The sequence below is a fragment of the Phaethon lepturus genome, unplaced genomic scaffold (assembly GCF_000687285.1).
Source record: "Phaethon lepturus isolate BGI_N335 unplaced genomic scaffold, ASM68728v1 scaffold960, whole genome shotgun sequence".
NCBI lineage: Eukaryota > Metazoa > Chordata > Aves > Phaethontiformes > Phaethontidae > Phaethon > Phaethon lepturus.
In genome coordinates, this window is record NW_010512348.1 from 8,247 (window position 1) to 23,038 (window position 14,792).

General features: G+C 38.6%; 1 protein-coding gene across 1 annotated transcript; it reads right to left on the reverse strand.

Moving 5' to 3' along the window:
* Positions 1 to 7,474: 7,474 nt before the first annotated feature.
* DENND4C (DENN/MADD domain containing 4C) lies at positions 7,475 to 13,553 on the reverse strand. Its single transcript, XM_010286434.1, has 6 exons — positions 13,401 to 13,553; positions 12,229 to 12,474; positions 10,747 to 10,864; positions 9,591 to 9,744; positions 8,439 to 8,503; positions 7,475 to 7,751 (listed from the first exon to the last, which is right to left on the reverse strand). The coding sequence occupies exons 1-6, from the start codon at positions 13,551 to 13,553 to the stop codon at positions 7,615 to 7,617; spliced, it is 873 nt and encodes a 290-aa protein (XP_010284736.1). The 3' UTR covers positions 7,475 to 7,614.
* Positions 13,554 to 14,792: the final 1,239 nt, after the last annotated feature.

Sequence of the window (14,792 nt, forward strand, 5' to 3'; positions counted from 1 at the left end):
GAAGCTCGGCTGCAAATTCAGACACCTTAAGCTTCAGGGTGAGTAACAGGGACTCTGGTAGCAGGGACTCTGGTCACAACCTGATAGGTTGCTGTTCCATCTCTCCACAACCCAAGGAAACAGAACACAGATAACATTGACATAAGTAATCATGACACTGCAAAAATGGGTAAAAAAAAAAGCCAAAGGAAAATACAAACAAAGCTCGGCTGCAAATTCAGACACCTTAAGCTTCAGGGTGAGTAACAGGGACTCTGGTAGCAGGGACTCTGGTCACAACCTGATAGGTTGCTGTTCCATCTCTCCACAACCCAAGGAAACAGAACACAGATAACATTGACATAAGTAATCATGACACTGCAAAAATGGGTAAAAAAAAAAGCCAAAGGAAAATACAAACAAAAATGGCAGAACATCCCTCTAAGCTACTTGGGTAACTGAATGAAGCCATCCTCTGTGTTTCCCAGCAGTTTCTGGCTGCCACCTGTCCCCACAGAGCCACTGCAACTGGTAGACAGCCCTGGAAGGCCAGTGCAGACCTCGGCTGACACAGGTGCCCACTCAGGTCTGAGCATTTTCTTAAAGGATGGAGACTCCCCAGCCTTCCTGGCAACCTGTTCCAGTGTTTCACCACCATCACAGTTAAAACATTTAAGTGGATATTCCTGTAGTTCAGGTTTGTGCCCATTGCCTGGCACAGGGCACCACTGAGAGGAGTCTGGCTCTGTGTTCTCTACTCCTCACCCACCCCATCAGGTATTTGGACACTTGGATGAGTCTCTCCTTCCCCCCTGTCCCCAAGCTTTCTCCAGGCTGAACAGTGCCAGCACTGTCAGCCTCCCCTTGTGTGACAGATGCTCCAACTCCTTCATCATCTTTGTGGCCCTTCACTGCAGTCATTCCAGGATGTCGAAGTCTGTGTTGTACGGGTCAGCCCAGACATGGACATAGCACCTAGATGTGTCTCACCAGCACTGAGGGGAAAGATCACCTCCCTCCGCCTACTGGCAATGCGCTGCCTAGTTCACCCCAGGACACCGTTGGCTTGCTTTACTGTGAGGGCACTCTGCTGGCTCATGGTGAGGTTGGTGTCCACCAGGAACCCTAGGTCTTTCCTTGCCCAGTGGCTCTCCAGCCAGTCTGCACCCAGCCTGCAGTAGTGCATGAGGTTATTCCTACCCAGAGGGCAGGACCTTTGTGTGTCATTTTGGACCCCATCAGATTTTGTCCCACTTGTCAAGTTAGCAACTCTCCCTTTACTCCTCTTTGTAGACTGGAGAAGTTTGTCCCTACAGAGCTGGGGAGAACTACCACTAGTGAGTACTCTGAGGGTAGCTCTGAATGCACAAAGCATCAGAGCTTCCTAAGCCAACTCCTTCTGCTGTCGCCTTCTATCATCACATTCCCTCAAGTTTCCCAGCTGATTTTGATACAGGACACAGCAGTTCCCTTCTCCCTACTGCTTCAAACCCAAATCCTGTGTTCATGCTTCCTTGGGGATTCCTCAAATGCAAGCTTTTGCTCATGTCTGTTACACCCTCCTTCAGCCTCCTCTCTCACTAGGCCACATTAAAGGCAGCATTATTAAAAAGCTGAGCAAAACAAGCAAAGTCATGGCGGTGCTGACAAGATTAGACAAGCCCCAAAGACTCACTGTTTCTGAGCTCCCTACCTAACAGGCCTGAAAAGATGAGTTTATTACAAATCTTCTCCACAGGCTACCAGTTTGTGCAGTGCCTATCATTTTCTTCAGAGAGAAATGTCTTTAGGGTCTGGTATTCTTTTTCCTAACAGATTAATTAACTGACTGCCATACCTGAGGGAGTTTGAAAGATACTGTTACGAAGGGCTGAAGCAGTTGACAGTTACTGGCAGTTTCTACTGCTTGAATTTCATCCCAGCCTCACTGCTCTCCCCCCACATTAAAAAAAAAAAAAAACAAAAAACCCTGTAAACTGCATGTAAACCTGCAAGCATGTTATGAGGCAGGAGGCCCACCAGTACCTCTTGCAAGCTTGAGTGCATCACTGAAAGCATCACTCTGTGCCCCATTACAAAGCCACTGAGAAACCAGAACTCCTGGGAAGAGCTGTGCCAAGCACAGCGACCAACCGCTCCCACTCACTGAATAACGATGTGTTACCTGGTCAGCAGAGAGCAGCAGCTCTGTCATCAGAAAGCCAGGGTCTGTGACTGCCCTGCAAACACGATCTTCATGGATTCTGCCTCCCTGAGCCTGTTTTTCAATTTTTCTTACCTCTGCTAGTCCCCATGGCTTGTTACGGTGCCACGCTCTCTCATGAACCGAATGTCCACAAATGAATCCCATCTTTTCTCCTCCTCTCCCGCCGCCCCAACTGCTGCTCTTTCCTACCATTCAGAAGTCCCTGCAGTACTGTCCTGGTTTTGGCTGGGATAGAGTTAATCTTCTTCCTAGTAGCTGGTACAGTGCTGTGTTTTGGATTTAGTTTGAGAATAATGTAGTTGCTGGCTGGGGCTAAACCATGACAGGCAGTATGAAACAATTCCCAAAAAAGGCAGTCGAAAGTTTGCTTTTCCCAACTATAGGCTGAATTTGCATTTAAGACTAAATTCTGTCAAGGAGGTAAAGTCCAATGGCAAAAAGCTGAACAACTGAAATTCTTTTACACAGGTTGCATACATATTTTATTTTGGGAAATACATTAAAAATTGTTTCTTAGTCTAGGATATCTGCATATTCTGAATTCTGTATAGAGTGCCCTTTTAAACGCAAGAAACATTTGTCAAATGTACAAAAACATTACAGAGAAACACTTGTTAATCAAGGCACAGTAAATGGATGCCATTTTTCAACAGTTCAAAACAGTCTCTACACCAGTGCAAATTTTACTGCATTAAAGAAAACTTCCCAGCTCACTTAATAAATTCATAATTTATTCACACTACATCCTTTCATCCTCATTACAATACAGTTTATTTTAAGCTCCTAAAAGGAGTTTCATGTGCTTCTAAAACCAGCAAACAATCCCTTTTATTTGCACCACCGATTGATGCAGACTGAAAGAACAAATAAAAATCCCATCTGTTTCTCTCATTGTATGCATCACAACATACAGCACAGTAGAATATAGAACTAGAGTCCAATTTAACCATTCAGTTTCAAGACTTAGCAGTTAGAAGGGTGTGTGAAGGTCCATAATGAAAAGCTGATATACAGAAGGCACCTTAAAGTTTTTATTGGTTAAAAGAAAAAAATCTTTGTTGAAAATGTACAGTTATGTGAATAAGATGACCTGCTTACCATTTAATGAAGTAAAGTTATCTGCATTGATGTAATTGTTGAATTAAGAGTTTTAAAAAGAGAAAACTACGGAGTGGATTCTTCAGTTACTTACATTTTAACAATTAGTTTTAAAAATATAATTTCTATGATCTAATTTAATATACATTTCGAAAATATCCCCTATGTTGCAGTTACTCAAGGAAAGCAGTAAACTCAATGAAAGGTATATTCTTCTAGCTGCAGCAATACAAAAAGCTATTAATTCACAGTTAAAATGGAATAAAATTACTCATTCACAAGTGCAAAGTAGCTTGAGCTTAACCAATGTGAAATTCCACTAGGAACAAGACTAAGTTACTTGCAAAACAAATTAATTTAGTTTGAAAAACATATACTAAATAAAGTATTTTCCATTAAAATTGTATTGTCTAAACTTTAGTTACATAAAAAGTGAAGACAGGGTATGACTATAAGTAACATACAGATGTTTCTAGTGACATGTAAAAGCTGGTACCTATTACCGTGCCAATACTGCAGCCACATCAGTCTCCTATACCTATGGGGTTTTGAAAGTTGCTGTGTCTTCGTAATGTGCCAGAATATAACTCATAATGAAAAACTTTGTCACTTAGGAATCCTGATTTTAAACCTCTGAGACCCCATTTGTTGTTTTAATTCTACAGAAAATAGCTATTCTGATATAAGCACATGAGCTGTATGTAACTGTTTTATGGCTAGGTGAAAGGTGCAAGGTAGTATCTTTTCAGCATAACTGACTGCAGTTCAACATCCTTAGGGCAACAATTCAAGGAAGCTTCTCTGTGATAACTGTTACTCCAACACAAACTTTCTAAGTTCTTGGGTGTACTTGAAATTCATTAACAGTTTTGCATTCAAATATGTAGTTTGGTTTACACCCTCACTTTGTGGACACATTGCAGGTTTTGAAGTTAACATTGATCTGCAACCATTTTCTTTATGTTTATACGTGAGGATTCCACAGAATCCTTCTTTCCACAGAAGAGCCATCTCCTCCTGAACACTGGCTGCTGAGCTACTAGAAAGAGTATTTGGAGGCAAGAATTTTGCAAATGAGCAAATTTACTTTTTTTGCTTATACTGAGAGGAAAACAGAACCAAAATCAAGCTTATCCACACCCCTCCTTCAGAACACTTTGTCCAGCTCTTTCATGCACTATGGATTCAGGTAAATTTGCATGATTAGGAGTGGCGTGTCAAACAAATTAGAAGCAGTTGTAGGTAACTAAGTCATCCCTATGTAGCCCAAGAAGTTCATGCTGTTACTAACTTGCAGAGAAGAACATATTATGCCTTTAGTGCCCAATTTTCAGGAAGACAAAAGTGTTTGCAGTGCACTCTCAACTTTTGAAGACTCTTCCCTGTTTATTTTTGGCCAGATTTTCAACCATATGAGTACTGAGCCATGCTAGGGTATTTTGTATCATGCCTGTTTCATATGCACGCTCACAGTTCTTTCAGCATCAAATTAGGGAAGCCTATGTCTCAGAAAGTTTGTGTAGGAAAACCTGCCGTCTCTACCTGCTTGTAGGCAGAGACCTAAAAGTCAAAGGAAGAACAGCAAGTGCTATCATGCATTTGAAAGGAGAGAAAGCAACTAGGAAAAAATGTTCAGTTCTTAACTCCTTTCAAATTTTTGTGATTTTTTTTCCCCAAAAAAAGCATGCCCTTACATGAAATCTTAATAAACAAATTGCTTTTAGAGACCTCCCTTTTCATTTGAACTATGGATTTCATTCAAGAACCATCTGATTAGTTAGCTATTAAAAACTAGGTATTACAAAAATCCAAATTAAAAAGACTAAGGGCTTACTTTTGTCATTCGATATTAAAGAATTAATGTCAATAGGCAGATTCAAGATTTCAAGTAATTACATGCAGGACTTCTACCATTCTGCAATCCAGGTATATACAATAGAAACAGAAGTTAATTTGTAGTGTACAGAAATGCCAATATGCAGGACCAAATCAAACCAAGTTCAATCCTGCAACTGTCTTTTTCCCCTTTAGGGTTTGTGGTTTTGGTGGGTTTTTTTTGTTTGTTTGGGCTTTTTTGTTTTGTTGTTTTTTTTAGTTTAGTGTATATATTTGGGGAAAGTCTAACATTTAGCACAATATGCTTTGCTGTTTCTACAACACTACTGCCTGATTAACCTATATTTTCAGCAACAGATGGGAAGGTTGTTTTGAAATGAAGGTGATCTGCTTACAGAATTTAGTTTATAATACTACTTACAATGGTTTGAAACAATATGGATGTCACCAATTATCTAAAACAGCATTCACTGGGCAAGATTTTCTTTGTAATTTAATGAGCTGGGAAAATGTAAGGATAACTAAAACTTGATTACTTGCAAGTTGCATCACATAATCATGTGGTTTGTCCATTTAACACTCAAAAATTGTCTTTGTACAGCTGTATGTTTAAGATGAGCATAGAATTATACAGGAAAATTTGCTGTTTTGTTTGACTTAAGTTGTTTGGATGAATGCTTCAGACAGACTTTCACTGTAAAAGGATGGAACCGCACATCAATTATGTAATAGGAGAAAAGAGGAAAACATGAAGAATCAAACTCTACTCTTTCATTGTGATGTAGGTCAGATATTTGCAAGCAACCATGCATAAACCCAAAGAATAAAGGATGAAAAAAAAGTCAGTGTGTACTTTCTTGCTTTTAATTGTTGAGAAAGCACAATATTTTCATCAGGAGAGAATCTGTCCAGGCAATATCCCCATACTTAGGATCAGCACTTCTAGACAAAATACAAGAATCAGCCTATAATGCAAATGTATTTTGTCACAAATAATGCAAATCCTTTGTTTTAGCCACATGAAAAAACAAAAGTTGGTTTTGTTGTTTCATGTAGAAGCTGTTCCAGACAGATCTTCATCCCTCATCATTTTCAAGAATGAAAATTTTTAAGAAAGAGAGCAGTATGAAGTAAATACATTCATACTCAGATGCAATTATAGTTTTAGCTATGCTCCTTTAACATGCTACAAATCTTACTCGCTTTTTCTCTAGGAATAATTTCAGCAGAAGAGCCACACCATTAAACTTCAGCAAAAAACCTGGAATAAATCTTATCATATTCCTCAAGTAACAGAAACATTTAAACTCTTGACCAATATCCAGGCTGCTCTTGCCAAGACTGTAGTCAACTACAGTTGACTTCTTGACTACTGCTGTAGTCAATTAGATCCAGGAGGTGAGGAAGTGTCTTATCTATCAGAAGCAATCCAAAAGATGGATTCATCTTTTCAAATCATAGACTGAAGCACTTTCTTTGTGCTAATATACACCTTGAATACTGCATTTATAAATACATTTTAATTGAAATATTGAATTTGGACTATCAGTGCAAAGTAATTACCCCACAGGCTAGTGTGAAAGGGTGATAAAGAATTCAAGGAAAAGACCCTTTTTAAGCATACATGCATACAGTATAAAGCATATTTTTTTTTCAGACAGTATCTGTTTGACAAAACTTGTATGTATCCTAATGCCATTTAAGCTTCCTATCTAATTTTTAGAAAGCCATCCATTTCTGAGCTGCTTAGTGTGGAAGCCTATCATTCTTCTGGAGAAAGTGGCAGTATGTTTGTAGGATCTTTAACTTGTCAGATAGAGGATACAGAATAACTGAGTGTAAGTTTCTGGCTTTTACAACTATAGACATACATTATGAAAAGGGGAGCCAAAGATAATTTAGAATACTGATTCAGACAAGCATCAGGAGAAGGGTAGCAATTTTAGGTACTGTAATCTGACAAGAAGCAACTGCATTGCAGCTCCCAATCCAAGGACTCAGATGTTTATACATACATACTGCACACCAATAAAGAGATCTCACTCTTTAGTTAAAGGTCATCTTAAAGCAGTAGTGAAGAATCTTAAGTATTCTGTAGCAGGAAAAGTATTTCATTAAAATTCACACATGTTGGTGGCCCTTAAGAAAGTCACCAACTACAGGCTGCAGTTTAATCATCACCTTTTTGAACAACTTGATATTGTAGGGGAAAGATTTGAGGAAGGAAAAGGAGAAGTATACACAGAAAAAAGAAAAAGCAGATCAATTACTGAAACTAACTCACTCTGTTAACATAGTTTTTAAACATTTTAACGTACTTTTACACTGTGTCTCATGAGATGAAAGACGGGAAGCTATGTTGTAGCTCAACGAAATTGTTTGACAAATTGCTCAATTATCACCTTGTGGAATTCAAAGTGTATACATCGCCATGCTCCTGGTTTGTTCACTTCTATTTTTGTCTCACTGAAGTTTAGCATGTGTCTTCTTCATTTTTATATTAAAGGTGCTCCAAAGCACTTCCTACAACACTCTACCCTGCTGCTTGGTGGAGCATCTATTTTCTGCATCTTTTCAAGAACATCCTTTGGTAGATTTTTATGTGCAAGTCTGTATTCACTATCAAAGACCTCTGAAACAGAAAAAGCACAGTTGAAGTTACTTAAGAAACCCTGTACAGTGCACACTACTGTTCTTACAAAATACTTTTGATAATTTTTATATAATAACAAAGTATTTAACTTAACTAGCTGCTGATCTATTTTTTTTCAAAATGCATCCTCTTACATGACCTGAAAAGCTCTTCACACTGGAGCATCACAACGCATCACAGTGGATGCCCATTACTTCTATCACAGTTCAGTTTGCCTGTTCCCAGGGTATTTCCCCTGTCACATCCCATAAGGGAGTCCCTTTGCTTGCACAGTACCAAACAGAATTCAGGGTAGAGGAGATCAGGAAGGGGTAGGCAATTAGGTGGCTATATGACAGGTCTAGTATGTGGGCTGAAGAAAGATGGGCAAGACTGGGAACAAGTTTTCACAAGTAAGGAATTAAAGCTTCAAGCTAATAAACTTTGTTTAAAATACGTGATTACTGTAAACAAAGCCAAAATTAATGGCCCCATCTGAATTACATTTTCATAAAAGCAACACCTACTTGAAGAGGGACAGCCTAGTACTTTTCCTTAAAACACAGCAATTGAAAAGTTAGTTGGAGACTCACAAATGAAAAGCTGATTTTACATACTAGTTTTCATATAAAGTATTTATATATTTCATACACAGGCACTATGCGTTTCACAGTATTTTTTACTTACCGATGTCAATGTTCTCTCTTCCAAGAGACACCAGAGACAGGAAAAGAATTTCTCTGTAAAAACTCCTAGGAAATATTTTGAAGGGCAAGTCAATGAAAGCACCAACTACCCTAAATTTGGAAAGTCAATGCTGAGGATGCTAATCTTCCACTATGTAGTTTCTGCAAAAGGTTCTGTGAATCTTGCTTGTGAAGAAAGTGACCAATCTACATGATTACTAGCTTAAGGTTTTCTCATGCCTCAATATTTTTCCTGAATGAAGTTATATTATCACCAAATCCCAGCAGTTACATTTTCTATAAAAAATCCCTCTGCCAAATGTGCCATAAAAACTCCAGAAAAACAAGAAATATAAAATTAAGCACCACTTATTTATGAACTCATTCCTGTCTGAGGGTGAAATACAGGGAGCAGGCTTATTTCAGATCACCCTTACTTTGTTTTTTGTTTCAGAATGTCGCAATCTATTTTAGAACTGGGTATCACAAAACAATTAGATATTATTTTTTTTCCTTGTGGAACTCAAAGATTCTTCTCTAGGCTGCTTAGTTCTTGTTTCTTTTTAGTAACTACAAACCACAGAAGCAAAGATGAGTTAGAATGATAGACTTCAAACACAATTCATATCTGCTGTAATTTACTTTCAGAGGCTGTGCTTTTATGTGAAGCCCCCTCTGAATTGTAGTGCAGATAGCAAAATGTACTGTACAAGTGTTATTTACATGTCTCCCTTTGTTTGTGGATTATGCTGTATTCACTTTACTTTGCCAGTACTCCAGGTATAACTAGGTAGTTTGCAGAATATTCCAGACACTGCAACAGGATGCTTCACACTTGTATTTGTCAGTTTGCTAGATCTGGAGCAAAACCAAAATCTGCATAGTCAGTACCTGCATTTTTCTTATTAATTTGCAGAACATCAATTTTGACTAAAGAATTACATTTATCCATTTGATATGGATGAATTATGCATCTGGCTACAGAATGTATCTGTTTGTAAACATGGGCATAAATAAATACACACTGTTTGGTAGACACAAATGAAACAGTATTTCCAAGAGGTCCTTACAGAATTATCATTAACAAGTGTATACGGTCTGATCTTATTTAACTTTTGAGTGGGGAGAAAGAAAGAAGAGATTACCCCTTTACCTCTGTCGTTTCACATCTGGCTTAACTTTCTGTAGAAGGAGGTTGATCGGTTTAACAACATTATTGTGTTGAATACTTAGTTTGATGTTCTCCAACAAAGTGTTTGTTGCCTGCTGATCTTCTGCCACTGTGGAGGGTCTCTTTTCAGAAGAATCTGGGAAATGCAACAGTATAGATTATTAAAACACAAGATTTTTTTTCCTCACTTTAATAAGCAGAAGGTATTTCAGAAAATGAGATATACATAAAGAACCTCTACTCAATCTACAGAAATTTATTACAATGGAAAGGCTTTATCTGCTTATAGTATTTACTCCACCACAAAAGTGACAGGATGATGCATCAAGTATCCATGTGCAAGAGCTCCTACATGACAGAGAAATACAAGAGACTGATGAGTATCCAGCATCAGGTGTTGCCTGTGATGGTTTGTTAGCTCAGATTATTGATGTACTTAATTTTCAAAAACTAAGTTCATTCCAATACGGTCATTTTTACACAAAGAATAAAAAAGAAAACAAAGGAAAACACCATCACTTGGTTTATCAAAGAAACTTTTCTTACCAAAGCCCTTCTTAAAAGCCACCTACAATTCATTGATAACTTTGGGCTACATACTGAAATAAGATAATGCACAGTTGCATCTAACAGCAAAGAAAATTATTAAGACATTTACAATCATCATTTGTTGCTTATATTGCCACTTCCAGAATAACACTGAATTATTACTCTTTGGACACAGTGACTTGTGAGGGAACAGTAAGTCCATTTACCAGGAAACAGATAAGACTACAGATTAGGCAGCAAGCACATGGCTTGTAAATGAAATGTAGACCAAGGCTAGTAATCATAGTCACACCAACCTAAGGTTTTCATAAAATTGACATTATTTTAGCACCACATCTACAGCAAATCTTCCCACCTTGTTTATAAGTGTATGACACATAAAGAACAGATAACATACCTTTTCACAGAGATCAATAAGGTATTTTCACAAATAATTTTACACTGAGACTATGTTAAGTACCTAAGGGACTGCAGATGCTTCACACACTAAAAAAAGCTTTCCAACCTGATGGACTGTGCACACTTCAGACACGACAAAACAACTGTTTATTTGCAGAGCCTCTACTCCCTCTGCTTTTCTGTAACTTACTGAGATTTCTCCAAGATATATACAGGGGCTCCCCTGGCTCTTGATGAAGATTGATATTGTCCCACAGAAGGTGGATGTATACTAGCTTGCTATCTTGAGCAAGAGACGTCAAAGGAAGCTAAAAAACATGAGGAAAGGGAAGAAGTTTTAAAACATCAGTATAGTCCTATCATTTTAAAAACTGCTCTTTTACTCACTTTGCAAACAAAAGAAGTTTACTTTATTTATCTTGGATCCAACAAACAGAAACAGTTGATGTCTTCTAGAGGAAACTGCACTCAACCAGAACAAAGTCACAACTACTGCAACTTTTAATTGCCTTTTCTAGTTTACCCTAATGTATGAAGACCATTCAGTTTTCTACAGGTAGCTGAAGAAAGTATTTATGAGTATGTATCCGAAAACATTTTTTGTGCACCAAACACGTTACTCGATTTGTCCTACTCATCATGCCACAACTGAGTATTTTCTGACCTGATTGAGATTTGGTATGCATGTCTTTGCGTTGGTCTTCCCAACAAACAGAAAGAATCTGTATTTGCATACAAACATGAAACATATATTTCCATTAAAAATATATGGTACTCAAAACAATAGTTCCATAATTATTTTATAAAATTCAGTGCCTCTGCCTCTGGAATCATTAATACAATAAGAATTAGTGTGAATGAAAAAAATTACCACTAGTGTGTCAATTTAAAGTAGCAATTACAAGATATTATGTCCCATCTTGTGTTTTTCCCAGCTAAGGCATTGTATTTTTCCATTATGCTTTAAATTTCATTAGTATTGTATTCAACTATCTTCCTTGGAAAATTGTTCTTGGTTCTTGGTGTTGGGTTTTTTTGAAAATTGAGGGATATAATTTTAAAATTTAAGTACATACAAGTAGATAGGAAAATCCTACTTTTTTTGTATGCATCATATACAAATACCTATTGAATTTGGTACTTACATATATAAATCATACAGGTTTCAGAAAAACATCTGCTTCTTAAAATGGGAAAAGCAAAATATTTAAAATATAGTACCCATTCTATGTTCTTTTGTTCTATTCATATAGAACCAAACTCAGTGGAGTCTGAATAACAAAAACCATTAGTGGAAAAGAACAAGAAATATTGACCAATAACTTAAAAAGTTTATACACCCTATATAACCCACACCATGCGGATTACAATGTATTGCAATTTGTGAGCTCTCCACAGACACATCTTGTTTCCTTCTACTTATCAGCCTTCTCTTTAATGAACATCAGTCTCTGGCTTTTTAAAAGAGAACAGCTTGATTAGAATTTTAATGCTGTTTTCACTCATCTTCCTTCAAGATTCCCTGCAGAAAACAAACCTATCTACCTGTATTACAAAAAACAGGAACCTAGATCCAAGCTACTCAGAAATTACTTACCCACTTTTTTTGAACCAAACTCTCAAATTTAGTTTACTCCAATATGTGCAGTTCTAATATGAGGAAGCCACTTACCTGTACCCCATCATTACAGTGTTCAGATGTTAGAATGAGTCCAGGTAAGTTGCTAGGTAGATCCAATCGTCGGAAATACCAGACTAGGTTCCAGAAAATGATGGGGTGTTGATTGATGAATTTGGATGTATGAATTACTTGCTCTCCCTCATTTTCCAAAAGTGATTCAAGCTCCTTACGCAGTACCAAAGGGCTCAAGTAGGGTACAGATACAGGGAGAGGGTTAGGCTTTTTTATTAAAGGATCCTAAAACCAAAACAAAACAACACACACAAAAGAAAAACTGGTGTTTTTACAAAATACAAGATTTTTTTTCCAGAAATACTCTTCGGGATTACTTGCCATGAAAATCCCCCATTGCCCAGTTTCTTTTGATATTTGGAAGCCTCTGGAAGTACCGAACACACAATAACTTTAACAGCATTCGCAGTTCTGACTTAAAGTTAAGAAACTGAGATGTTTCTTAACTTTAAAGAACAGTCACCTAAGCTCTTTCTATTACGTGAAAAGAGAAAATACTAATTTGTTAGAGCTTGAAACTTCACGATCAGGAACAAGTTATCTAAACCAGTACTAAGCCAGTAGTGAAGGAGATTGCAGAATTATGTCAGTAATTACATCAGCTGTGGAACTGAATCATGAGTTCACATGTTAAGACATGCTTGCCGATAAAAAACACCAGGAGAGACAAAATTTATTTCAGTGTAAAAGTGGAAGAATAGTGTAATAGTCTCAATACTGCCTCTTACCTTTTCCCATTCACTCAACAGGTAAGCCTAACAGATATAGAGGAGTGTAAGTAAGTGTGCGGAAAAGGAAGAAACTTTCACTCTTGCAAGTGTGTTGTTTGTGCTATTGCGTTTAGTCTGCTGTTGAAGTTGCGTTATTTTTAAAACAAAACTTCCAAATTTAGAAAGATAGACTAGCTTCATTCTGCTAGACAGAACACTGCAAAGTCAAGCAGCACCATTTGTACAATGTACTGAGAAAGTAATTTTAGATTAACTGAACCAAGACTTTTTCTCATAAGAACATGAAAATATGCTCGGCCATTCCCATGCCCCAAATGGACACAAATGCTAGTAGCAGAACATTATTCATTGCATTCACTGCATCAAATTCATTGCATTCAACATTTTACTGTCAACTGAATGTGTAGCTTCTAGACTTACCACAACTTCTTGCAAACTATTTGGAAGACTAACTGTTGAAATGCCATGAGATGGTCTCTGGGAAAGGTCAATGTTTTGCAGTGGACCTCCAACACTGTGGCTCCGAGTCAAGGATACTCCTCTTTTTGGTGGATTATTGGCAGCTGTCTTCATGGTTCTGGGTTCTTTACTCTGTTCTTCTGCCACATCACTGTTTGGATTTTAGAAGAGAATATGCTAATATGAAAATAGTCAGCATTCCTATGGCAACAGGAAGGAAGCAGAGAAAGGCTGCCAAGTAAGTATCCCAAACCAACTTTCTCTATTACTAAGGACTCATATTTTCCCAGTTAGTTCCTCAGTTTAGGGAAAACAAAAAAACCCGCCTCTCAGAACCATAACTATCCTTCCAGAAAGGCAGATGGCAATAACCTTTCTTAATATAATAAATAATAATTCACCTTTCACTGATAACTGACAGCAGTAGTGAGAACAGCTGTGTGAGGTGTGACCAGGTGGACGATCTGCTCAGCCTGGGGGCAGAGCTACAACAGGGGGTAGAAAGGTTGAGGAGCATCAGGGAGTCTGAGAAAGAGATGGACTGGTGGAACCGTGCTCTGCCCTCCCTGAGACAGAAACAGCCACCAGGAAAACCCAAGATCAAGGGTATCCTTGTATCCTCCCCCTGCCAGGCTGAAGGCAATAGCTTAAAGGGAAGAAATGAATGGAGACAAGTCCATGCTTGGTGCAGCAGGCAAGCCCCCCGCCTTGCCCACCTTGTCTCCCCAGGTGCCTCTGTACAACAGGTATGAGGCTCTGGATGTGGAAGACCAACCCATGAATGAAGTGGACGACGATCCAGCTACACGAGAGGTGCTGCCAAGGTCAGAAAGGCCTACCCTCTGTATCACGACCACACCGAGGAGGAAGAAAAGGCGGGTTATAGTTGTAGGTCACTCCCTTCTGAGGGGAACGGAGCATCAGACCCTCCTCTCAGGGAAAACTGCTGCCTCCCTGGGGCCCAGGTCAAGGACATCACCAGGAAACTTCCTAGCCTGGTGTGGCCCTCAGGCTATTGCCCACTACTGCTCTTCCATTGCAGCAACGAAGCTGCAACACAGACCAAGAGTGATGAAAAGAGGCTTCAGGGCCTCAGAACAGTTGGTAAGGGAATCTGGAGCACAGGTTATTTTTCTGTCTCTCCTTCCAGTTGCTGGCAGTGACATAGGAAGAAACAGGCAGGCCCAGTCTGCTCATACACGGCTCTGCAGCTGGTGCCACCACCAAAATTTTGTTTTTTTCAATAATGGGATGGCGTATACAGCACCTGGTTTGCTGGTGTTCAGGTGGGATTCACCTTTCTTAAAGGGGGAAGAGGGTCTTTGCTCACGAGCTAGTGGGGCTTATTGACAG

Coding starts and splice junctions, on each gene's coding strand:
- DENND4C (XM_010286434.1), bottom strand. CDS start 13,553: ATGAAGACAGCTGCCAATAATCCACCAAAAAGAGGAGTATCCTTGACT. Junction 10,865..12,228: donor ACTGTAATGATGGGGTACAG/GTAAGTGGCTTC, acceptor CATGTTTTTTAG/CTTCCTTTGACGTCTCTTGC. Junction 9,745..10,746: donor TATATCTTGGAGAAATCTCA/GTAAGTTACAGA, acceptor TGCATTTCCCAG/ATTCTTCTGAAAAGAGACCC.